The sequence below is a fragment of the Wickerhamomyces anomalus genome (genome assembly GCF_001661255.1).
Source record: "Wickerhamomyces anomalus NRRL Y-366-8 unplaced genomic scaffold WICANscaffold_1, whole genome shotgun sequence".
Lineage (NCBI taxonomy): Eukaryota > Fungi > Ascomycota > Saccharomycetes > Phaffomycetales > Wickerhamomycetaceae > Hansenula > Hansenula anomala.
Window position 1 is genome coordinate 2882478 of NW_017567110.1, and position 26118 is coordinate 2908595.

Consider the following 26118-nt stretch of genomic DNA (forward strand, 5'->3'; position numbering starts at 1 on the left):
TTGCTCTAGAATTAACTACGCCAAAAACAAATAAACAAGAAAACAAATCTTTTTAATTACTCTTCAATAATTAACCTAACACTTCATATATATAATACATAACTGATTCTTCATACTGATCATAAAACACTGCTTCTTTTCTCTCCTTCAATTTCATTATTTCCCTTCAGGACCTGAACTATCTTTCAATTTTTGATACATTGATTTAATTTGAGTACTTTTAACTTTAGCTGGCCAATAATGGGAAGTATAAAACCATAAATGTTTCTTAAATTTATCTTCATCTTTAACATCACCTTTCTTCACTGTCTTATTAATGAAATCACCAACATTGATCAATTCTGTTTTCAAAATCTTTGCCCATTCCTTACGATCCAATCCAGTAGCACCTTTATTTAATCTTTTCAAGGAATGACGCATTGGACTCAAAGTATCTTTACACAATTGTTCATCCATACTTTCATAACCTTCATCAACTTTCTTAGTTGGAGCTGATGCAGCAGCAGGCTTCTTTGGATGTTTCTTTTCTGGATGTTCAGGATTTGGAGTTGAAGCAGCAGATTCTGGTTTCTTCCCACGTTTAGTAACCTTTGGATAATCTGGAGTTCTTGATCTTGAACCGGCACCAGTAACACCTTTTGGTTTTGGACCTGGTTTAGCAGAACCTTCAGCTCTTGGTTTTCTTGTTCTCTTCTTTGGTTCATTTGGTGTAGATGGGTTTGGTGTATTACCTCCAGTGTTATCATCGTCACCACCTTTCAAGACTGAAATCAAATAATCAACTCTTCTACCTAAGTGAACAGCTCCTGGGACTTTCTTGGTGTTTTTATCATCTTTTGAGTCTTTTGAATCTTTTGAATCCTTAGAATCAATAGAATCTTTAGTGTCATTATCAGCTGATACTGGTGGCTTTCCATCTTTTTCTTCATCCTTAACTTTTAGTGAATCATCCTTCTTTTCCTCTTTTGTTTCAGATTTATCAGCTTCTTCTTTGACTTCTTCAATTTTTTTGGCACCTTTCTTTGGACCTGGGGTATTACTAACTTCATTCAAAAACATCTTGGAACTTAAACCTAAGAAAGGATCATCTCTGATTTGAATCCAAGAACCATATCCATATTTATCAATACCAACAACCAGCATTTCATCGTCATGTTGGGTCCAGTTAGAAGTCCAGCCATAAACTGGTTTAATAGTGCTGTTAAACTTGAAGTGTAATGGATCATCAAAACTTGCAATAGCATCATGAACCAATTTAAGATCTTGTGGTCTTGATAATATCAGTTCAGCATTCAAACTCTTAACACCTTGGTACTCAAACAGAATGGCTTTACGTTCTTTACGTTTCAGCATCCATAACAACATTGGATTTTTCCCATCCTTATTTTCAACTTCACCTTTATCAATCTTCTCTTTATGTTCCAATGCTTCCTTCTCCATCTTTGCCAATACTTTTGAACGACGTTCCTCTTCCTTCTTGACCAAATCTTTTGAAATTTCAACCAATTCATCATAACATTTTTGGAACAAATCTGGATTTTTATTTTCAGGTAATGTACCTTCATTAATCAAATCTTCCCATTTGTTTGATATATCACCAAGCTTCATAATAGATCTATAGATAGCTCTGATTTCCTTTTCGGTAATCTTGTTATAATCAGCCTTCTTCTTTCTATTAGCCTTCTTGGTTGATTCACTATCATCTTCATCTTCCTCAAAAGTATTTGTTCTTTGCATATTTTTCATGACAGCTTGTCTTCTTGAGTACATTTGCATTTGCTCTTGGATATATTGTTCTTCTAAACGTTTCTTTTCATCTTCCTTCAGTTTGGCCAATTCTTCAGCTGGAATAATATCATCCCAATCAACATCAGCTTTATAATCTGTAACTTCAAATTGTTTCAAGAATTCTTCACCACCGAGATTAGATTCACCTAAATCAGGTGTGGTGATATGATCTTCAGCATGATTCAAAACATCATCCAAGTTCAAATCTTCTAATTTCTTTTGGTTTTCACTAGCTTTAAACATATTACCGGCACCAAATTTCAAGATTTCACTCAATTCACCAGTTGAGGGTTCATTCTTTTTAGATCTATTAGTTCCATCAGTGACACCCAATGAAATAATTGCATATTCTAAAATCATCTTCTTTCTAGCTCTTTCCAAAACTTCCTCTTCAACTGTATCCTTACTAACAAATCTATAAACCATAACATGATTCTTTTGACCAATTCTATGAGCTCTAGCCATGGCTTGCAAATCAGCTTGAGGATTCCAATCCGAATCAAAGATAATAACAGTATCAGCAGTCATAAGATTGATACCCAACCCACCAGCCCTGGTGGATAATAAAAACACAAAATCTGAAGAATCTGGAGCGTTGAAATGATCAATAGAAATACGACGTTGTGCTGAAGGAACAGTACCATCTAATCTTTGGAAATTGATACCTTTAATTGACAGATAATCACCAAGAATATCTAATATTCTAACCATTTGAGAAAAGATCAAAACTCTATGACCATCTTTTTTCAAACGTGTCAACAATTTATCCAACAACACCATTTTACCTGATGACATGATCATACCTCTCAAGATATCTTCTCTTGAATGGAACCCACCATTAGTTGAAGTACCAAATTTCGCTAAAACTTGTTCTTCAGCATTATCGAAAAGATAAGGATGGTTCGAGGCTTTCTTCAATTCACTCATGACATTCAACAATGAAACATGTCCACCTTTTGAACCTTGGTTCAAAGCTGCATAATTCTTGGTCAAGACATTCTTATAATATTGAGTTTGTAAATCAGATAATTCAACTCTTAAGATACGTTCAGTTTTGGATGGTAAAGATTTTTCAACATCTTTTTTCAAACGTCTTAAAATGAATGGTTTCAATTTACTTTGTAAATCTCTGATATAAGTTTCTTGATCATTATCTGAAGATTCAAAGTCAATCTCTTCATCAATTTGAAATTTCCCCGGCATCAAGAAATTCACCAAGGCTGCCAATTCTTTTATATTGTTTTGTAATGGAGTACCTGTGATCAACAATCTGTTACTAACTTTAAAGGCATTTAATGATTCATATAATGAAGATTCTGCATTTTTCAATCTATGAGCTTCATCAACAGCCAAGAATTGCCATTTAACTGAACCCAATTCATTAGCATCTTTCAAAATGTATTCATAAGTTGTCAACAAAACATTGAATTTTATCTTCTTGTTATTATAAAATTCATAATCTCTAATGGTTTTTCTAGCTTCTGTATTACCCAAGTAATAAACACAATTTAAATCTGGGGACCATTTTTCAAAAGTCTCTTGCCAAGCAGGAATAGTTGATAATGGAACAACAACTAAATGAGGACCATTTTGTCTTCTAGCATAGATAAGCCAACTTAAGAAACTAACAGTTTGAACAGTTTTACCCAACCCCATTTCATCAGCCAAAATACCATTTTCATTTCTTGACCATAAGAAAGCCATCCAATTTAAACCAGTCAATTGGAAATCTCTTAATTCACCATTTTTAATGAATTTAGGTTGAACAACTAATTTTTCAAATCTTGGACGCTGTGAACCATAACTTGAAGATAAAGAAGGTAATATCTTGGAATTTAAACGTTGTTGGAATTGTTTAACTTCATTTGGACCAATCTGTACAATAGTTTCAGCCAATTCCCAAGTTGCTTCATCATAGTTTAATCTTCTCCATTTGACAAAATATTTCAATTCTTCGTCACCGTCATCATTAACAGATCTTTCAGAATCGATAACTCTTTCAACGTTTTTATATTCTGCAATTTCATCCAATCTTCTATCTCTTTCAATATCCATAGCTTCTATATCTTCTCTTGTTGTTAATGGGTCATGTCTTATTTGGTAATCCAATATTATAAATTGTTTGATATAATTATCAACTTTTTTAATACCCTTCAAGCCCACAAGATTTGAATATTGTTCCCAAGTGTTATGGATATGAGATTTTCCTGTCCATTTGATAAGAAATTTATAATCCTTTTTAGCTTGAGCCAAGTCTCTAAATGCATTTGGTTCATTTTCTGGATCAATTAATTGATGATCAATGACAAGATCAACACCATTATCAGGTACAGGTGTAGTTTCTGTATTTGTGTCATAATAATAATAGTTATCTTCATCATCATCACTCACAAGTAAATCAGCATCATCCTCTTCATCAACTTGATAGTTAATAGCCTTGCTATTTCTCGAACTGAATCTAACCTCTTCCTGTTGTGTTGAAATTTTTGGTTTCTTGTGAACTTTCCGTCTCTTTTTGAGTTTGGATTTAGATTTCTTTGGAGCACCAAACTCTTCATCGTCATCATCTTCTTCATCATCAAATCCATCTTGATCATCAGCTTCTTGAGCTTCTTCTTCATCTTCACTATATGTATCTATTTGTTTCTTCTTTCTTTTAGGTTTTGATATCTCATCGTCATCATCATCAGATACATCACTCTCTTCGAAACTTGTTGGTTTCACATGGGCTCTACCTGATCTTCTCAATCCATACAACTCAGGATTCTCCAACACTTCTTCATCAAACTCAGCAGGAGCCATCTTGACAATAAGGATCGGGTTGGTGGTTTATCTGTTTGTTTTGTTGTTTATGAATTTTTCAAACAGGCGATTTCTCTTTCAGAAAAAAAAAAACCGACAACAACGCCAATATGGGTCAAACAAAAAAAATAAGTAATAAAAAGTCCTCAATTGAGCAAAGGTCTAAATAGCGTTGATTGGAAAATAGGTAACTGGAAAGCTGATTGTTGAACACTCCACTTGAACTAGATCTTGATCTGGAATGTGTAGCTAGACGCGCTAGTGTGTAAATTGAATTAATGTCAACACCGACAACACCAATTCAAAAGGACTCAACAAAAGGCGGATGCTGAGACTGGAAACGGGCCTATTGAACTGGGGCAAAAAGGTCCTTTCAAATGCGCAGCGGGATCAAACAACTTCTGGATCAGTTTAGTGATACAAACTGATTGAATATGTTTCTTTTTCAATTATATGCCAAATTTTTTTTGGACAGTAGTATGTGGATTTATTGTTCGTAGTTAAAGGAAAAAAGAAGAGAGCGAGAAAAATTCAAGGAGAAATTTTGGAAATTAGTGAACAGAAAAAAATGGGCTTTTTTTGGCAGAGCACCAACAACAATTTCAAGTATGGTGATGCCAAACAGGGTGATTGCTTGGATTGGGGAGGTGTTTGTGAGATGATTTATAGTAGAATTGAAGTTGTTGATTGTAGCTACAATTATCCATGCTTAAATGAAAGTATCTAATAAGAAGTGAAGAGTAAGAACTTTTGGAAAACCTTTAATATATAAATAAATGTGTGCTTAAATGTGTATATGTATCTGCTTCTTTTTTTAATTTGTTAATTCTTTAGTAAATAAAGTAATTGAGCAAAATCAATCCATGATTTCACCTAATTCATTTACCAGCAGGAGCTGATTGAGCATCAATTTCTGGTAATTCAAAGTCACCTTTAGTAACTAGTGAGTTAACAGTACTTAAAACAGAAGTAAAGGCAGCATTTGAAACATCTTCATGAACACCAATACCCCATTTAGAAGTTTTAACATTTTCATCATTCATGTAACCTAATTGGATATAGGTTGCGGCTTGAGTTTGTGAACCAGAACCTAAAGAATGTTCACTATAGTTGACAACTTCTAAACGAACATTAATGAAGTTGGACATAGCATCAACAAATGAAGAAATTGGACCATTACCAACACCTTTTATGCTAACAGGTTCACCATTAACTGAAATTTCACCAATGAAGAATCTGTTGTCCTTGTTTTCTGGATCACGAACAATATCATAATCAGCTAATTTGATAGCACCATCATTGTTGAAGTTATATTGTTGTTTGAAAAGAGTGATAATTTCTTCTGATTTTAATTCACGACCAACTTTATCAGCTTCAGATTGAACAAAAGTTGAGAATGAAATTTGTAATTGTCTTGGTAAATCTAAACCTAAAGATCTTAGGACAACCCAAGCAGCACCACCTTTACCAGATTGTGAATTCACTCTAATGACAGCTTCATAATCTCTACCGATATCTTTTGGATCTAATGGCAAGTATGGGATTTTCCATTGATAATCACCTTCAGCATTTCTCTTCTTTTGAACTTCAAAACCTTTCTTGATAGCGTCTTGATGAGAACCACTAAAAGCACAAACAACTAATTCACCACCATATGGAGCACGAGCTGGAACTTGAATCTTGTTACATTTTTCCACAATTTCAATAACTGATTCTAAATCAGAGAAATCTAATTCTGGAGAAACACCTTGAGTGTATAAATTCAATGCAACAGTAACTAAATCAACATTACCAGTTCTTTCACCATTACCAAATAAACAACCTTCAACACGATCAGCACCAGCTAAAACCCCCATTTCTGAAGCTGCAACACCACAACCACGATCATTATGACAATGTGTTGAGATACAAACTTTTTCACGTTCTGAAATATGAGTAGCAAAATATTCAATTTGATCAGCATAGATATTTGGAGTGGCAACTTCAACAGTAGCTGGTAAGTTGAAAATTATTGGATTTTCAACACTTGGTTCCCAAGCAGCTTTGACAGCTTCACAAATTTCAACGGCAAATTCTGAAGGAGTATCACTAAAACATTCTGGAGAAAATTGATAACTCCAGTTGGTAGCTTGTTGATTTGGATCATCTTTAGTTAATGAACGAACTAATTTAGTAGCCTCTACGGCTTTTTCCACAGCTTCTTGTTGAGACATATTGAAAACAACATCTCTAAATAAATCCGAAGTTGCAAGATAAACATGAATGGTGGCATTTTTAGCACCAGTAACTGATTCCACAGTTCTTCTAATTAAATGTTCTCTTGATTGGACTAAAACTTGAATTTTAACATCATCTGGAGCATTTTCCACAGCATATCTTGTAAAATCAAAATCCGTTTGAGAGGCAGAAGGGAATGAAACTTCAATTTCTTTAAAACCTAAATCAATTAATTTATGGAAATATTCCTTCTTCTGTTCCACACTCATTGGATCAGGTAATGATTGATTACCATCTCTTAAATCAGTAGTTAACCATCTTGGAGCCTTCTTTATGGTGTTATTTGGCCATTGTCTATTTGGTAATTTGACTTGTGGGAATGGTTTATATTTAGTTGATGGGTCCTTTAGCATATTAGCATAAGGCTTTGTCTTTGTAGCGTTCTTGAACATGGTTAATGTTTGCCTAAACATATTGGAATGATTGTATATATGAGCTGAACAATAGGGTTTTAAATAGATCCAAAAGTGACTAATAACCTAGCAGCAACACAAACTAGTACAAATAAATATATGACTTGGTAATTATTCTATGGGGTAAAACAAGATGACAAAAGGAAAGAATCTGATCAGTTAATATATGTCAAATCGAGAAAAAAATTTTTGAGTCATAGTGAAAAATTTCACCAAACGTGAATTGCCAAACAGCTAATTACAACAACAACTACAACAGTGACAGGCTGACAGCTAAAATTACACCAATTGTTCCATATGTCACCGGTCTAGGAGATCATGATTCATTGGCTTGGGCCGTAACAGGCTGTTGCAAATTGCCAGTGTGTAATAGGATGGAGCCCATTGGCATAGGGCAAGCTGGCTGTAGACGGCTATTGGGTCCACCATCACGAGCCTAGCGGAGGCAGCCCAGGCAGAGACATGTTCCTGCCCACGAGACGAAGCCCATGGGCTCACAGGCTGACAGACACAGGCTCTGGGCAGTGAGGGGTTGTTCCATGATCACTAAAAATTGTGAGACGTCTTTAGCCGGCGACGGGACTCCGGGTAAAGGAAGTTGCTATGGATACCATATTCGAATATTATATAATCAATAACCGGTATATATAACCACTTCCTTATTAGGATATTACCGCATTAGGCGATTTTAGTCGACAAAATCGAGGAATTCTACTCGACTTGACATAAAGAAAAGGAGTTACACAACAATACAACACACATTCGGATCAATTCACTCCTTTCAAACATATTTGCATTGTTCAAGTCATGGCAGAAGTTAGCATTGGTAACGAGCTCAAAGATGGGTTCAAAGAGACAAACAATTGGGTCTCCAACAACATTTCATTCCTTACTGATGTGGAACAATTCTATAGACAACGGTCACAATTAGAGAAACAATATGCTACTGATTTACAAAAATTAACTGCAGAATATCTTAAAAAGAAGGCTAATAAGACAACTGCTATCAGTGTTGGTGATGAACCGAAAATTACCCCAGGCTCTTTAGAGTCTGCTTCATTAGTTACATGGACTGAAATTTTATCTCAAACTGAATTAATTGCCAAAAATCATCATAATCTAAGTAATGAATTCAATATTAAAATCTCAGATCAAATAGTTGCATTACAAAAACATTTAACAATGTTACATGAAAGAGTTTTAAATTTCCATAATAATAGTTTAACAAAGAAGAAAGATGAAATTTTTGAACAAGTTAATAAAGCTAAAAAACAATATGATGAAACTTGTACCACAATGGAACAAACAAGATCAAAAGCTGAAAAATCTTCAAATCGTGAAAAGCATCAAAAAAAAGTTAATGAAAAGCAATTAGAAATGAATAATGCTAAAAATGAATATCTTTTGAAAATTAATATTGCAAATAGAATTAAAGATAAATTTTATTATCAAGATTTACCAGAAGTTTTAGATATTTTACAAGATTTAAATGAATTCAAAACAAAACAATTAAACAAATTATTAAACTTATCAAACACTTTAGGAATCAACAATAATAATAAAGATATCAAAAATTTAGAACGTAATATTCAAATCATTTCAGAAAATAAGCATCACTTGGATACTCAAATGTTTATCAAGCATAACCAAGTCAATTGGAAAGACCCTCAAGATTTTTACTATATTCCATCTTCAATATGGCATGATGATGAACATTTTATAACTTCAGATCAAGAATTAACTTATTTGAAAACAATTTTATTAAAAGCTAATCAAACAAATTCAAAATATGATTCAATCTTGGAGACAGCAAGAGAAAAATTAAATGAATTACAAAATCAAAGATTACAATTAAAATCAAAATCAGATATTCAAGAATTTGAATTGAAAAATTCAATGGATACATTAAATGGTTATTTATTCACTTTATCAAATTTCATCATTGATGAAAATGTTAAAGTCTCTGCACAAGTGGAGATTGAAACAATAGAAAACAATGCAAATGATAAAGATCTTTCACTTGATGGTTTAAGAATAGAAAAAAAGAAGACAAACATATTTGGGAAATTACGTGGTTCTAAACCAAAAGAAAGAATAGTGGATACACATGCTGCTCCCACTTCCAATACATTTGATGATTCTCATAGTATTAGATCTGCCAAATCTCAACATACTGGATTCCATTTACCTTCATTACGTCGTAATAGACAACAAAGCAGTGCAAGTTCCACAAACAATTCAGTCTCCATGGCCATGGCATTATTCCCATATCAAGCTGATGGTGATGATGAGATATCAATCGATGCAAATGAACAATTGGTTGTTGTTTCACCAGATGATAATGGTTGGACATTGGTTAGTAGACCAAATACAGGAGAACAAGGGCTTGTTCCATCAAGTTATATTCAAGTGGATCAATCTTCTGGGGGTGCTAAGAAGAAGGGGCCAGAAGTTACACCGAGAAAAGGTGCAAAGAAAATTACATATGTTGTTGCATTATATGATTATGTTGCAGATGGCGATGATGAGTTGAGTATTACTGCTGGTCAGAAAATAGAAGTACTTAAAGGTGACGATGGTGGGTGGACCCTGGGTGAAGTTGATGGACGCAGTGGGTTGTTTCCAAGTAGTTATGTTCAAAATGTATAGATTTGAATGGCTGAAACTTGGGTGAGACGCGTAAACCTGAGACGCGTTTTTAGAATACGTACTTCCAGGCTCTGAACTTTTCGAAAGCTCGAACATTGGAAAAGAGTTACGATTAATTTTAATCACTTCGAGGCATTTCCAATACTTTATTCCCATCGTTTCTTTGTAAAAACGTTTTCATGACACCAAAAACACGAAATTTTGTTAATTTGACAAATTTGGAAATTTTTGTAAATCGTTTTTGAAACCACAACACATTTTTCATGCTGCATCTAAAATTTCATGAAAACACTGCAAAAAAAGTGTAAATATTGGGTTGAATTCTTATTCCTTCAGTTGATAAGTTGGTTGGGTCGTTGAGTTATAGATATAATATAGAGAAGTCAAAATGGGTGGTTCAGTTTCAAAAATAATGGTGAGTTTAATGGTTAGTAGGATACATGAACAATGACTAACATATACAAGGGGAAACTCTTTGGTACAAAAGAGATGAAGTGAGTTTTCATCAGTGTTAATGTAGGAAAACCAGCTCTAACAAATATTAGAATACTGATGCTTGGGCTAGATTCTGCTGGTAAAACAAGTGAGTTGAAGAACAAGAGTTTTAAAAGAAATATAACTAACCATTTAAGCCATTCTATACAAATTAAAATTAAACAAAATGTGAGTATTGATATAAAGCCCCCAATGGATTATAAGCTAACGACTTAATAGAAAAACAACAGCACCAACGGTAGGGTTCAATGTGGAAACGTTCCAATATAAAAATGTCAAATTTAATATGTGGGATGTAGGTGGACAAGATAGATTAAGACCATTATGGAGACATTATTACCCCAAGACTAATGCTCTGATATACGTCATTGATAGTTCTGATAAAACAAGATTAGAAGAATCCAAAAGACAATTGTATAAAGTTTTAAGTGAATTGAGTGGGAATGCAACAACAAAGGGATTTTTATTACTAGTATTTGCAAATAAACAAGATTTGAAAAATTCAATGTCACCAAAAGAGATTTCAGAATTTTTAGAATTGAAACAAAATATAACAAAAGATCAATTATATGCAGTTATTGGAACAAATGCATTGACTGGACAAGGTTTGATAGAAGGATTGAGTTGGATTTCTAATAATTTTAAACCAAAAACAACACCAAATTAAAGAGACATTTTCTTACACATATACCCTCCAAATTTTTAATTCATCATTTCATATACATATATTAACTTTCTTTCAATTGTTTTAATTAAATAATAATCACACAATCACATGTTTATCACCTTCTTTAGTTCTAATAACAACACTACCATCTTGTTCACCAAAATAAGCCTTATCGGCATGTCCAATAAATAACCCAGTATCAACAACACCTGTCAAGTTTTTAATCTTTTGATGTAATTCCACAGGGTTTTGAATTGTTCCAAAATGAGCATCAATTATAAAATTCATATTATCTGTGATAACAGGACCAGCTTTTGCAGTACCACCTTGTCTTAAAGTAACAGTTTGAGCACCTAATTTTTCCAATTGTTTTTGAATATGGATATAAGCAATTGGAACAACTTCGATTGGAACACCTTTTGTCCATTGAACACCTAAATAATCTGGAGATTTCTTTCTATAATCTGCAACTAGTATAAATTTTGCAGCTGAATAGGCAACTAATTTTTCTTGGAAAAGACAAGCACCACCACCTTTTATAGCATTGACTTGGGAATCCACTTCATCTGCACCATCGAATGCGATATCTAATTCTGGATATTGTTCAATAGCACCTAATCTTAATCCATTATCAACAATCAAATTTTTAGATTGGAACCCAGTTGGAATACAAACAAATTCATCTTTATGATCATATTGGGCAATACGTTCAGCAACATAGATAACTGTAGAGCCTGAACCTATACCGACTACTTTAGCATCTTTTGGTAAATTTTCATCAACTGCTTTATAAGCTGAAAGTCTTTTACTCTCTTCAGTTGGATTTGATAATGGTTGTAATTCAGAATATGGAATTAATGGCATTTTGAATGTTTGGGTTGTATGGAATGATCTGGTCTTTGATAATTGAAAGATTGATCTCTTAAACATACAATGAAGTTGAAGAATATTTAAAAAAGGTGTGGTTTTGTGAGGAATGATTGGATCAATGGTTTGATGAAGACCGAAGGGCTAAAAGGGCCCCCATGATTCATCTCGTTTAAGAGGGTAAATTCTTGCTAAAAACACTTAAAATCTGGAGAAGTTTAGTGTGATAAACATGTAGGATTAAAGGTTGTTGGTATTAAGAGGATGGATTTATTTTGATCATGTGTAGGTTATTAAATGTGTATTGAATGTATTGTTCATCATCTGGAGAATGGGTACAATTGATTATGTCCATGTCAAGTACAAAGTCCATGTGATTAATCTGGAAAAGAGCATTAGTTTATTACTTGTGGTTGTGTTTTATGATGTAGTTGATCTCTTTTGGACTCTAGGTATTCTATATACTTTGTCTAGGGAAATCTAACATGCTTTTATCAAAATGAACTAGGATGTGCTTTAAACGTTGTTGACCTAGTCAAACAGCTCCACGACTCACACGTCAAAGAATTTTACTGATAAACTGCTCTATACCTAAAGTCAACTGAAAGCACTGGCCCACTGACCGCTGTCTACCTGAACCAGTCATTACAAAGCCTCACTTTCACTCTGATACTAAATACGCTGCGTGTTCCCAATTCATAAACATGTTGTTCTTATTGTCAAATCAAAAATGTAATTTAAACTATTATCGAGCCCTTGAAGGTCCTATTCATAATCACCTGATACGTGTTAGGGCTATAGAAAACATAATATTCGCGAATATCACCATTTCAAAACACATCCAGACATTTTATCTCGCTCTCATACATTTCGTTGCCCCTACCGCCCTTAACTATGGGCACACGCTGAAATTTTCACCAGTCCCATTTCCCTTTTGGGACGAGACCTTGTTTTTGGTGAAAATTCATACCCATCGTGAAAATAATTGAAAACATAATTTCTTCAACACCTAGTTAGAAGTACTTTTGATAACAACAGAGCATTAATACCAAAGGTTTCCATCATGTCCGCTGCTTCAAAGATCATTTCAGAAAACCCAAGTGAATTAGAATTACAAGTTGCTCAAGCCTTTGTTGACTTGGAAGGTAACTCTCCAGAATTGAAAGCTGATTTAAGAACTTTACAATTCAAATCTATCAGAGAAGTATGTACTTGTTAACATAAGAGAATATATCAAAGAGGGAGGAGATATGAACTTCAAGAAGAAGAGAAAGAATGAAACACATCATATGGGAATCATTATGGTCATTATCAATTTATTTTCAAAAATTTCAAAAGGATTCAATATTTTTTTTTATCATATGGAATACTAGAAGTAAAATGAGAAATACTACTTTATACTAACAACTAGTCTAATTTTGTTTTCTATTCATATTTTATGTGATAAATAATATATTAATCACTAGAAGATTGAAAATAGATGAAATTATGACCAAAATAACAGGAATTCTGAGGCACCAACCGAGATTATATTGGGAAACAACCCTATCTTGTTGACCTCTATAACGTCTCACCTGACCTCTTTGAATTCTCGTTATGATTTGGAAATAATGTTCCATACTAACTATATTTATCTAGATTGAAGTTACTGGTGGTAAAAAAGCCATTGCTATCTTTGTTCCAGTTCCATCTTTATCAGCTTACCACAAAGTTCAAACTAAATTAACTCGTGAATTAGAAAAAAAATTCCCAGATCGTCATGTTGTTTTCTTAGCTGAACGTCGTATTTTACCAAAACCAGGTCGTCGTTCAAGACAAACTCAAAAAAGACCAAGATCAAGAACTTTAACTGCTGTTCATGATAAAATCTTGGAAGATTTAGTTTTCCCAACTGAAATCATTGGTAAAAGAGTTAGATACTTGGTTGGTGGTAACAAAATCCAAAAAGTTTTATTAGATTCAAAAGATTCCACTTCAATTGATTATAAATTAGATTCATTCCAATCTGTTTACTCAAAATTAACTGGTAAACAAGTTGTTTTCGAAATCCCAGGTGAAAACTTTTAAGATTATCAATCAAATATAATTTGTTTAATGTATTAATAGATTTTGGTTGTAGGGAGATTCAAAAATGAAATGAGAAATTGTGTTTTTGGTTCAAAAAATTTTGTTTATAAAATTAATTTAAAAAGGTTTAAGAAAAGATAACTGCCTACATTGTAATATTTTCTTCATTCATAATTTCATTATCATTAATATCATATACTATGCTATCTTTTTAATGCTTGCTTAACCTTCTCACGTTTTCTTTACTATCATTAACAAATTTATTATAAATATCATGTTCTTGATTCTTCTTGTATGCAACATCCATAAATTTTTCATAATTATCTTTTGGTTTATCACTATTGTGATGATCAATTCTAAATTTCTCATCTTGTTGGGTTCTTTCAGTTATATTCATTAATATCATTTGATCATTATAACTATCAGTTGAATCTCTTCTTGGTATTGAAGCTGATGAAAAACTTTGTCTTGAAAAACTTGGACGTGATCCATTCTTATTCTTGAGTGTTTTTGTTGGAGATGTTGATCTTGAACTATTATTTGAACTGTTCTTCACTCTATAATGCAATTTTTCAAAATTATTCAACCGTGGTGAAACAGCTTCATGTGATTCCTTATCTTGTTTAGCCTTCTTTGATGTATTGAAAGCATATGACAGTACAGCAGCAACCATTACCCAAGCCATTAAATGTTTAAATAATCTTCCAAGTAACACAATCCATGAATCAAGATACACCACCAAAAAAGGTTGAATCATGACAACAACACTTGTTAAAATAACACCAATACAAAAAGATTGTAAATGAATTCTACCATCATTATCAGAATTGATATATTTTGAATTCTGTAATCTTTTCCAAATTGCAATGATTATTTTTTTCAAAAAATCTCCAATTTTACCAATATTCAAACGATCAATGAATTCATCAATTGCAGTGTTATCGTCATCAACATCACTGGTTTTTCTTAATGGTGATTCCTCACTGAAAGTACTTCTTCTGCTAAACCTAGGAGGTTCTTTAATCACAGGTGACACTTTACCAGTATTGACAAATATACTCTCATCATCTCTTGTCCGAGGTCTCGATAACGAAGTTAATTCACTTGTAGGTATTGAAGAGTCACTAGGTTTTGCCTCTATAGGTGCTGGTCTGAACGGGGCAGAATTCGAATCTCTTCTCAGAACAGTCTTTTTGAACTTTCCCTTGATCATTGTACTGTTGTTGTTAGTTTCATCTGGTTGTAGTTCCTCCATGGTTACTTTTCGTTGAGTTATATTTAATTTTTATTTCCTGCGCTTCTCTTCGTTATCTCCAAGGAATGTGATGAGTGATGATCTGGAGAATGGATGCTTTGGGAATGTCAGCGCAATTTCATGTGCTTGTTTCGAGTGTGCTTCCACAAGACAGCAAAGGAAAAAATTGTGGTTGGTGATAGCTGAGATCTGTACCTTTTGGAGGTGTTTACTTTTCACCAGATCGGGTATGGTTACGGGCGATGGTGGTGAGTATATGGAATTATTTAAGCGAGAATGAAGATTGGAAGTGAGAAGAGAGAAGAGTGGTGAGATGATGATGAGGATAAAGGTGATGATGGATTTGTTCCTGTGCTGGGTTGCAGGATTGATGTTTGGCGTAGTCTTTGGGATAGTAGTTTCAGTAGAACTCGGCTCTTTAGTAAGAGAATAACCCAAGCTCAACTAGTCATAGGTCCAACTGACCCATGAATAACAATCAGAAATACTTAAAGGTCCAAATCAACTCACTCTATCCTTTATCTTGCACATGTTCTTTATGGAATGTTGCCTGAGCTCTTGATGAAAATTCTCGACATTTCTTTATCTGCCCATGGAATCTGTCATTTCCACCAACGTACATCAAAACATTTAGAACATAAATAATCATAATATTAAGTATCAGAACTGAATATATCATATAGTATAACATAATTTTTAAAAGTCATAAAATTGAAGCAATTGAAAAAGAGATAAATCGGTCACTTGAGCACCCTCATGATCATTTGAATTTCTTACCCAACAACAAGATTTGAGCTTGATCATACAATGACAAAACCAAAGCAGCAGCAACAGCTCTCAAGATGTTGGCACCAGCACCTTTAAACAAAGATCCAACACCTTCAGCAGCCAAGATTTTTTGGAACGCATCTAAAGAACCAGCATATTTAACAGCTTGACCAGAAGTCATCATCATTCTTCTTCTAACGGTATCTAATGGATAAGATGCAGTAGAGGCAGCAACAGTAACAGCCCAACCTAATAAGAATGAAGCTAGGAAATTACCTTGTAATTTACCAGTCAATAATGTTGGTTTCAAAGTATCATACAACCCAAAATATAACCCACGATAAGCAATGATACCAACAACTGAAGGTAAGAACCCACGATATAAACCTGCAACACCATCAGAAGCTAAAGTTTTACGATAAACATCCAACAACCCTTTATATTCACGACCACCACCATCTTTAGCAACAGATTTAGCGTCATTGGCCAATTTAGTTCTTGCATAGTCTAATGAATAAACAAATAATAATGAAGTTGCACCAGCTAACCCACCACTTGCTAAATTACCACCAAACCATTTCCAATAACCTTCAGATTTTTTATAACCAAACATTGCTTTATATTTATCTTTAAAGGCAAAATTTAAAGCTTGAGTAGGGAAATAACGAATAACATTAGCAGTATTACCTCTCCAGAATGAGATGGCCCCTTCATCAGCAGCAGTACGTTTAAAGCAATCAATGATCCCGTTATATTTATGGGATAAACGACCTTGTTTGATCATTTCATCTTGATTTTGGATTAATAATTTAACACGTTCAATTGGAGCAGCTGCTGTTTTGGAAATAGCTGCTGAAACACCACCCATTAAGAAATCAATGATGAATGCGGATTTGGTTTCCTCACCACTTGAGACTTTTGAAGCTGCAGATGACATTATTCTTCTATCTTTGTATCTAGTAATTGAGTATAGTAGATTTACTTGATTAATGTTAGTGAAATGTGGTTTTTTTCAGAAAAAAGGGATGTAATTAGGTTTTGGGATTTCCAGAGGTGTGTATTGGTTGTGGTGCATTCCAAAGCAACTCATTAACTATGGGCCCGTGTATTGTTGGGTGGACAAAACAGGAATTAGAAAACAGGATAAAGAAATTGATTAGGCTAAATTGGATAGATTTAGTTTGGTTAATCTAATTTAATCTGATCTAATCTATTTCCATCTCTTCTATTCACGGTTCTACATCGTAACGGTTCTCTCCTGCATTGACACATAGCTGCTTTAGCGGAGTTAACTATGGAGAATAAAGCGTATATCGATTCTATGCAAATTGGACTTTAACTATATAGGTAACCAAGAACGGTAATGAAATCACCAATAACGGATACTGCATCAAAAGGTAAACAGAAACACAATCCATCTGTGTCCTATCCTCAGCATCCAATGGTGTGTAAAATGCAGTGAAATAAACCTGGGTAGTCATACTGGGTAATGCCCAACTAATCATGATAACAAACATCAACATATGATCGTCTTTATCTATCCACCCTGATGAAACTAATCTATTGACCCATAATACCCCCAAAATAGGCATAACACATAATCTAAGCACAACTAATAACAGCGAAGCTCTCCAAAAACCTGGATATAAACTACCCAATTTTAATCTGGCAATTGAACCACCTAATAAAATTAATGCAAATGGGACTGAAGCTGCACCAACATATGATGTATAATCCATTATGAAATTCAAAGGAGGTAATTCATCAGGTGCATTAGGCATATAAACCGTAGTTTTAACAAATAATGCTTTGACCCATGGAATGAATGCAATTGCTAAACTAGCAATTAATGAAGATGCACATGGTCTTAGACAATTTTTCAAAAAAAACACTATAATACCTAAATGATATTTTTGCATAAAAGGTGGTCCACTTTTTTCAATATCTTCACCTGTAACACCAACATCTGTTGTCAATACTTCTGATAATCTTGGGGGTTGAGAATCTATAGTGTGTAATCTATCAATTTCTGAATATTCATTAACAACATCATTCATTGTTTGTGATGGCATACGACGGATATCTGGGGTTCTCATTCTTGAATAATATGATAGATTTGATGCTTGTGATTGAGCTGTGGGGACTCTGCTCATTGAAGTTCTTGTTGTTGATATTGATGAATTACGACGGCGAGATTGATGACGGTTTCTTAACGTGCGTAATTGTTGTTGATCTATGGTGTTTCTTCTATGAACTTTATTATTTTCATTTGTTAATGCAATTGGTGTTTGATCTTTTGGTGGTTGGGTTTGTGATAATGATGATAAATCATCGTCACTTTCATCACTTTCATCATCATTCCCGCTCACATCGCTTATAGCTTGTTCCTCTTCATTTGTAGGTACTCTTGTCCCTTCACTTGATTCAAGTTTTTCATTTTGATTCTCTTCATCAACAACAGGGTTCAAGATATCTTTAAAATCATATTCAATCAATCTAAATCCACCGATATTGAATAAACATAATGTAAACATTGCCAAAAAGATACAAACATGTGCAATACCTTTATTACCTTCATCTTCGGTGAACACTAACCCAGTATCTAAAGTTTGTAAATAGGCAATTGGTATATCTGAGATATTGGGGAAGATTGCACCAGCTAATAATCCACCAAACCATTTTTTAGGTACAGGACTTGTTAATTTAACAATAATACCACATAAACCTCCAGTACCAAATATAATCACAGATGAAAGACAAATTATACCAACATTTTTAATATCTGAATCTTCTATATTAGATACAATCTTATTGAACACCAAACATGGTAACAATATAGTTAGGATGATATCAGATATATTTCTTGTAGTTTCCACTGTTAAGATATTACGTTTTGCTAAGAAAAAACCAGTACCAATGATTAAATAGATTTTGATAATGGGCTTCACAGCAGACCAAATGACTTGTCCTAGTGTAACATCAACCATACTATCATGTCACGTCTTATCTATATGGGAAGTAGCTCTTGAGAATGGCTCAAGCTCATTTATATATACTCGTTCATTTCATACGTCCTGTTTAGCCTTATCACACAAATAAAAAAAAATGTCACTTCCTTCACCCCACGGACATCCCACGGATTAACTTTTAGCTAGCTGTGCTTTCATTTATCCGAGTAGCATGGTGATGATGTTCGTTTAAATTTTGATTTGAAGGTGAGTTGACCATATAGAGTTCGATTATGAGAGTCTTGTTTGATCACTGGTTATGAATAACGGATTCAAATGGCCATTTCGTTTAAAGTCTAAATGCAAATATTGTAGATTGAATTCGCGATCTATCTTCAAATGCTTTGTACGTTCCGTTGAATCGATTGATGTACCATTACTTACTTTTGATCATGGTTGAAAGTTGAAAGTGTCAATTCATTCATGACTCATGAGTAAAAGTTACCTCCTGTCTAAGCTACTGGATTTCAAGCTCTGGAGTTCAAGCGTTATAGAGAAATCGGATTTGTATGGAAACAATTCGATGCCATCAAATAGTTTAATTCGCAGAGAATTCAACTGTGTTTGAGTTATTCATACAATGACTGGTAGGTCACACTTGATTACGACAATTATCCTGACAAATTTATAAGATTTTATTAACAACACACGCAATCTGAGCTGCTCACAATAGTTGAAACATCTGGTATTTGCTCAATAGACGATCTCTTCACCTAAAAGGTTGAAGAATTTACCATTTTTTTCTTTGTCCAAGTTTAAAATGACATTATCCAATAATAATTTGACACTTTCTTCAGGTTGGTATTGCTTAATGATGTCTTTGAATTGCTCCAATAATGCTGGTTGGTATTCTTGGAAAGCTGCAATTGCTTCTTGACCCATATCAGTAACAACTGCTCCTGGGTGTAAGGCGACTGCAACGAAACCTTCAGCACCTAGTTCAAAACTGATTTCCTTAACACTATAATTCAACGCAGCTTTGGATTGACCATAAGCAGATGTGGTTACTGGATGTTGAGCACCAATAGAACCTGCATCACTTGAAATATAAACCAAATGTCTTGTTTCTTTTTGCTTTAAAAATGGATAAAGTGCTTTGGTTAAGAAAATTGGACCGAGAGCATTTGTTCTATAATGGATTTCATAAGTTTCCCTTTTTGTCTCTGGGGCAAAAGCTGCAGTTTGAGCAATACCAGCATTTGAAATCATAACATCAATACCATCTTTTGCAATTGGTTTTAATTGAGCACCCAATGCATCAATTGAAGTTTGGTCAGCAACATCAAGAGTGACAATCTTAATATTACCTTGAGCATCTGCTAATTGTTGCAATTCAGTAGCTTTTGAAATATCTCTTGCACTTGCAATGATGGTGTTTTCAGGGTTTGATGATAATTGTTTAACAAATTCGAATCCAATACCACGGTTCCCACCTGAGATGAAGTAAACTTTTCCAGACATTATGATGATTTAACTTAACTTATTCAATGAACTTATTCAATGATGGTTTAAATCATAGAGGATGTGGAGATAATAGAACATTTTGCCTAGCTTATATACTTTTTTTCTCTTTATTGTTTCGTGTTCAACAATCAAAGCCTCTCGGTGATACCATGACCTTCTCCTGTAAATCCGGAGTGCCTTGAATTTTGATTTCAAATCTGAATCCTGGTCCCTGGGCAAAATTTTATCGGTATTCCAGAGTTCAAACTCCAAAGATTAATCAGCTTCCGGGCTTACTCGATTTTATCACAGTGTTTTCGGTGGCTGAGTGCTTTAATCATCATTTTTAAACAGCCCATCCATCGTACAAAGCCATACAAACCACCGATTATGACCGAAACATGTCGAGGACGCTTAATTATCGTGGTCAACGAAATGTTGAGTAATACCTACCATTAATTCTAATGTTAATTAGTAAATCGCAAAGTTTTGTTATCATTAAGCAGTCTCGACTGATATATTCTTAGTGGTACTTATAACTATCAATTAGTATAGCTTGAAAATATTAATATTTCTGCATGTGATTGTTAGACTCTGTTATATTACGAACTTCAAATTCTACTATATACAGGGCAGTAGCCACTTATTAAAAAGCTCATTATTATTACTGTGTATACTTATATAGTCCTTATTGTTTTCAATCAATAATCATTTATAAATTGCATGTGTTGAGTTCCTGTACATTATTAATATATATATTTGACGTCTCTAGTTTTTGTCAACAATACATCAATATAGCTATTTAAATATCATTGGGGCACTAGTAATAATACCTTAATGGGCATGATCATTAATAACCTACCAAAATCAACCAGCTCGTTTTAATTAGCTTTGAATACAAATGCAACAGCCATGGCAACTCTCTACTCCACCCTTATAATCATTTAATCTCAATTCCTCCAAACTCCAGCTTCTTCAGGGTGTTTGCGTGCCCGTATTCTAGTGACAGACATTTTTGTTTTTGCTGTTGTTTGTTGAAAATCCTTTTGATTGTGCCAAAACAATAACAACAGAGACATTAAGCACAGTTTCACTCCCTCCAATACTCCTATTTGAGCTACATCCAGCACCTCAAGAGTGTCATAATATCAGCGGTTTCAAGGTCACTTCCAATTCTGACCCTACAAATCCATAAAACGCAATCCCTCTTGGCCCGCAAAGTTGTTTCTTCAATCGGCAAGATTCTATCAACAGGCTTCCAAAAGCCAGGGATTGCCTCCAATTCAGCTGGTCCAAACTAGAAATATTAGTCTTAAACCTTTGAAAACAATAGCAAAGGCAACTTTAGCTCATTATTTGAAAAGAAGAGCTTGGAAATCACGAATAAAGGAATCAACATCAAAAAGATCCAAAATGTCTGAACAAGCAAACAAATTCTCTAGAAGACAGCGATTATTTGATATGGTTAAAACCACCAAAGATGTTTATATCCCATCGTTATCATCCACAATAACTCAATTGGCAAGTGAAGCAACTAATAAGGCGCTTAACTATAATGAAACTGATAGTGCTATACCCAACAAGAATTATCAAGGTGCTCAAATCTTACTTTATCCTCATTTTACAAGACAAGGTGATAATGGAGAAGATTTCTATACACAAGTTCATGGCTGGGTTTATGCTTCTGATGGGTCATCCAGAAAGAAAAGAATCATAATGTCATTAGCAAGACAATTATGTAAATCAAATAATGCAGTCGTATCAGATGCTACAGCAGGCCAATTAGATGAACAAATCAATAGTATCCAAGATCAACCACAATCTGATTCTGCGTCATTGGCTTCTTCTGATGTGTCCTCTGTGAGAAGGACCGGTACTGCTTCAAGTGCAGGCTCCTTAAGTGATGGTCCACCATCTTCTGCAAGTTCTGATACTGATGAGGTTTTGAAAGAAAGAATTGCAAATTTTGTAAACAGATCTATTGGAAATCTCGAATTGAATATTGCAATTGGTGGTTCAAAAAGAGATGAGATCAAAACTTTGAAAATTTTAACTGATAATAATGGGAATTTTAATCTTGATGTTGTTACAAATTTCAAACCAAGCTATGTTCAAGTTGCAGTCAGCGAAGATGAAAAAATATTTGAATTCAAAGATGTATTGTTTCCTGGTAAAAACAAATATGCTATAGTCAGTGATATTGATGATACAATAAAAGTCACAGGTGTGTGTGGTGATAAAAGAAGTATTTTCAGAAACACTTTTGCTGATGATATGTCAACATGGGAAGTACCCGGTGTTGCAGATTGGTTCAGATTTTTAAATCAAAAGTATGATGTTTCATTTTTCTATGTTTCAAATAGTCCCTATCAGTTATATTCAAATTTAATGAAATTCTTTAAAATGTTTGATTTCCCTCCTGGTGCAATTTATTTGAAAAGATATACAGGGAACATCTTAAACTCATTCATGGAACCTTCTCATGCTAGGAAGAAAGTTCCATTAGAGAGAATATTTGACCATTTCTCTGATAAGAAATTTTTCTTGATTGGTGATACTTCGGAACAAGATCTTGAAGCGTATGTTGATATTGCTCGTCTGCATCCTGAGAAAGTTGCTGGTATTTTTTTGAGAGTGGCTCCAAATTCTATAAATATTGATACACTGAAATTAGTTTTGGATATCTTGAATAAGAGAAACCTCTCTGAGAGTGATAAGAAATTTGTGGAAAAAATTGAAAAAGTCAAACATGAGAAGGATCTAATAGATTTGAATGATGAGGAAGATATCATCTCAAAAGAACAAGCTTCAAAGGAAAACTTGCAAAGATTGGTTAAAGAATCTGAAGAAAAATCTGAAAAAGTTGTTAAAAATTTAATTGATTTAGAGGAAGGTTCTGATGATTTTGCAAAGAAAAATATTGATGAAAAAAGAAAACCACCAACGATTCCTAAAAAGCCTCAATCTCTTAGAACAAAGCCTGAGTCACCACCTCCATCATCCTCATCTACAAATGCATCTTCAGATCTAAATCCACCAACATTACCTAAACGCCCAGTTCCAACACCACCACCAAGATCTAAGCTTGCGTCATTTACTTCAAAGACTCTGTCTGCTGCTAAATCATTCAATTCAGATGTCCCATTCAATGAAGAAACAAATGATGAATGGATAAGTCGTATTTTGACTTCACTGATTGTTTTGAAAAAAGCTGGAAATATAAAATTGAAGTTATATAATGACATTGATGAAATTCATGACGATATTCAAAACATTCTACAAGCTGAGAAATAAGCACACAAACCTAACAGTTATTAATAAATTATACATAGGAGAGTGCTCAAAAAAAAAATGCCAAAAAAAAAACTTATGAGACGAACAAGCTGCAATTAAAACACTAAAACCATTATACAAAGGTATCCATGACGATGTATGAGAACAAAAAGATGAGAAGGATCAATAATAAAAAATCAACAAATGAAACCAACATAATTATGCAAAATAAATAATTTGAATTATTTCTTTTTAAGGGAATTGAAAACAAAAAAAACATGATTGTAGTACACTTAACCACTAGCCTCTACAGGTTCTGTAGCAACAGCTTGTGTGTTAAGTTTAGCATTATCACCATTTTCTTTTGATTCAGCAGCTTCACGTTCTTTCTTTTCTTCTTTAGTTTCAAATGAAACATTCTTACCATCACCATAATCTTTAATGTTGTCATCTTCAGGCTCCAATTCTTTACGAAATTCTGATAGATCAAATGCTTGTGAAGCATCATCTTCATTTTCATAATAGTTTTTATCCAAGAATTTCTTTTCAATGATTTCACGACCTGTTAATTTCTTTCCATCTTTCTCTTTATCATTTAATTTTTTAATCTTGTTATTCTCTTTCCATCTAGCAAAAGTTTCCACTGTGATTGGGGTTAATCCAGTTTTTGGTAATTTATGTCTTTCGGTTTCTAAAAATTCTTCCAATGTAATCTTTGGTTGACTTTCCAATTCCATTTTTTCCATTCTTTTTTGTTCTTTTGTCTTCAAAACAAAACCTTCTGGTAAAGAATGTCTATATTTACATTCAGTACCACCATTTGGACAAACCCAAAACCAACCATATTTACCATTTTCAACAGCTTCGATGAAAAATTTACAAACCTTATCAGTGGTGGTCTTTGGATTACCATGTTTGGATTTAATAACACTTCTTAATTTTTCTTCATCCCATTTATCCATAGTATCAGCTTCTTTTAATGCACGGTCATCAGTATATAAATCTTTCTTTGTAGCTTTCTTACCAACATTCATATCATGACTGAATTTACATTTAGCACCTCTTGGACAGTTACCATTTTTGAAATTAACACATAAAACAGTTTTTGGATCAACACCAAATGGAACTTTTTGTTCAACTTGCATATTTAATAATCTTTGAGCTTCCATCTTTGCTAGTTCAGCAGCCTTCTTCTCTTCAGCTTTACGTTTTGCCATTGCAGCATTCTTCTTCATCTGTGCTTCTGATACTTGAGTTTCAACTTGTTTAATATATTGTTGAACTTTAGTGGATCTATTTTTCTATAATTGTACTTATTAGTCTCTCGGACAATTTTAGACACAATTTAATAATTTGTACTCACATTTTTCATACCGAAGGTTTTATCTGCAGCATTCTTCTTAGCATCCTTCTTTGGAGCTGGTTCTTTTTGTTTCCCTTTCTTTGGTGGCATTTTTGGTTATCTGATTTGTATATGGTCTTTTGAAACCTTTCTTGTAAACTTTTGATAGTCAAATTTCAACAACTCGTCTTTGATTTTTTTTTCATCACCCACCAAATTTTTTTAGGCTGAAAAAAAAAAATTGAATTGCTGTTATGGACACGTCGAACTGTTCGCGAATTCGCATTAGATACACGTTTAGAATGACAGAAGAATCAAGGATTAGAGAGTTTTCTGGGATTTTTTGATCTAGAATTTGAATTTTCAGAGCGATTTTCCATCTATTAAAGAAAGTAACTTGTCTTTAGTTTTTTACTAGTTTTTTGGGCATCAGATAGGAATAGGGCTGGGTTGTACACTGCTCCATTATCGTCAACTGCTCGCAAATTTGGGGAAAACAACGATCTAGCTCTAATCTCTCAAACTATTGGGCATCTTTCTAGCTGGATTTATCCAAAGTGGATTTTTTTACTTGGAAAATAATAGAAGAAGAAGTTTAAGGCTTTGGGGAAGATTATAATTTTTTTTGAAAAATTTTTTTCTGAAGCTTTTAAATTATTGAGATTCAAATTAAATATTGAAGATAGTACTTTGTGAAATTTTAAAAAATTATTTTTCGAGATTTGATGAATTTTAAAAAGGCAAGTACATCTAAAGGATCATTCAAGCTCATTATATAATTTTTTTTAAATAAAACATTGGATTTTGGTGTTGATATGTTCCTCAAAGAATTTAAAATCCACGAGTCACGTGACAAACAGTTCAGATGTATATACCTTCTTCGTTGATAATTTGGTATATCATGTAATATTCCGGTAAGCCCAAGTACTTTATGTATTAAGAAGATGAGTCTATACTCATTAATGTAGCAAAAACAATCCCATTTAATTAATAAACCCTATAAA

At 33.6% G+C, this 26118-nt stretch overlaps 12 protein-coding genes across 12 annotated transcripts; 4 read left to right on the forward strand and 8 right to left on the reverse strand.

The window, feature by feature from the left end:
- Positions 1-156: 156 nt before the first annotated feature.
- Positions 157-4590, reverse strand: CHD1 (chromatin-remodeling ATPase CHD1; the record flags this gene model as incomplete). The annotated part of the gene is made up of 2 exons (XM_019185432.1): positions 157-851; positions 1041-4590. The coding sequence occupies 2 exons, from the start codon at positions 4588-4590 to the stop codon at positions 157-159; spliced, it is 4245 nt and encodes a 1414-aa protein (XP_019042039.1).
- Positions 4591-5468: 878 nt separating this feature from the next.
- LEU4 (2-isopropylmalate synthase LEU4) lies at positions 5469-7259 on the reverse strand (the record flags this gene model as incomplete). The annotated part of the gene is made up of 1 exon (XM_019185433.1): positions 5469-7259. One exon carries the CDS (start codon positions 7257-7259, stop codon positions 5469-5471), a length of 1791 nt encoding a protein of 596 aa, XP_019042040.1.
- Positions 7260-8087: 828 nt separating this feature from the next.
- BZZ1 (Bzz1p) lies at positions 8088-9929 on the forward strand (the record flags this gene model as incomplete). The annotated part of the gene is made up of 1 exon (XM_019183073.1): positions 8088-9929. One exon carries the CDS (start codon positions 8088-8090, stop codon positions 9927-9929), a length of 1842 nt encoding a protein of 613 aa, XP_019042041.1.
- Positions 9930-10317: 388 nt separating this feature from the next.
- ARF3 (Arf family GTPase ARF3) lies at positions 10318-11091 on the forward strand (the record flags this gene model as incomplete). Its single annotated transcript, XM_019184484.1, has 5 exons — positions 10318-10344; positions 10395-10423; positions 10475-10512; positions 10562-10592; positions 10644-11091. 5 exons carry the CDS (start codon positions 10318-10320, stop codon positions 11089-11091), a joined length of 573 nt encoding a protein of 190 aa, XP_019042042.1.
- A 96-nt stretch (positions 11092-11187) lies between these two features.
- On the reverse strand, positions 11188-11955 carry RKI1 (ribose-5-phosphate isomerase RKI1; the record flags this gene model as incomplete). The annotated part of the gene is made up of 1 exon (XM_019183074.1): positions 11188-11955. One exon carries the CDS (start codon positions 11953-11955, stop codon positions 11188-11190), a length of 768 nt encoding a protein of 255 aa, XP_019042043.1.
- Positions 11956-13021: 1066 nt separating this feature from the next.
- WICANDRAFT_25804 (40S ribosomal protein eS7) lies at positions 13022-14025 on the forward strand (the record flags this gene model as incomplete). Its single annotated transcript, XM_019181194.1, has 2 exons — positions 13022-13162; positions 13597-14025. The coding sequence occupies 2 exons, from the start codon at positions 13022-13024 to the stop codon at positions 14023-14025; spliced, it is 570 nt and encodes a 189-aa protein (XP_019042044.1).
- A 211-nt stretch (positions 14026-14236) lies between these two features.
- On the reverse strand, positions 14237-15280 carry WICANDRAFT_60884 (uncharacterized protein; the record flags this gene model as incomplete). Its single annotated transcript, XM_019183075.1, has 1 exon — positions 14237-15280. One exon carries the CDS (start codon positions 15278-15280, stop codon positions 14237-14239), a length of 1044 nt encoding a protein of 347 aa, XP_019042045.1.
- A 760-nt stretch (positions 15281-16040) lies between these two features.
- Positions 16041-16985, reverse strand: WICANDRAFT_60885 (uncharacterized protein; the record flags this gene model as incomplete). The annotated part of the gene is made up of 1 exon (XM_019183076.1): positions 16041-16985. The coding sequence occupies one exon, from the start codon at positions 16983-16985 to the stop codon at positions 16041-16043; it is 945 nt and encodes a 314-aa protein (XP_019042046.1).
- A 382-nt stretch (positions 16986-17367) lies between these two features.
- Positions 17368-19035, reverse strand: WICANDRAFT_82763 (uncharacterized protein; the record flags this gene model as incomplete). Its single annotated transcript, XM_019185434.1, has 1 exon — positions 17368-19035. The coding sequence occupies one exon, from the start codon at positions 19033-19035 to the stop codon at positions 17368-17370; it is 1668 nt and encodes a 555-aa protein (XP_019042047.1).
- A 714-nt stretch (positions 19036-19749) lies between these two features.
- Positions 19750-20517, reverse strand: WICANDRAFT_82764 (SDR family oxidoreductase; the record flags this gene model as incomplete). Its single annotated transcript, XM_019185435.1, has 1 exon — positions 19750-20517. One exon carries the CDS (start codon positions 20515-20517, stop codon positions 19750-19752), a length of 768 nt encoding a protein of 255 aa, XP_019042048.1.
- Positions 20518-21912: 1395 nt separating this feature from the next.
- Positions 21913-23793, forward strand: APP1 (phosphatidate phosphatase APP1; the record flags this gene model as incomplete). Its single annotated transcript, XM_019184485.1, has 1 exon — positions 21913-23793. The coding sequence occupies one exon, from the start codon at positions 21913-21915 to the stop codon at positions 23791-23793; it is 1881 nt and encodes a 626-aa protein (XP_019042049.1).
- Positions 23794-24167: 374 nt separating this feature from the next.
- Positions 24168-25225, reverse strand: TMA46 (translation machinery-associated protein TMA46; the record flags this gene model as incomplete). The annotated part of the gene is made up of 2 exons (XM_019180627.1): positions 24168-25073; positions 25136-25225. Coding segments are annotated over 2 exons (996 nt in total), but the record flags the coding sequence as incomplete, so codon positions are not given.
- Positions 25226-26118: the final 893 nt, after the last annotated feature.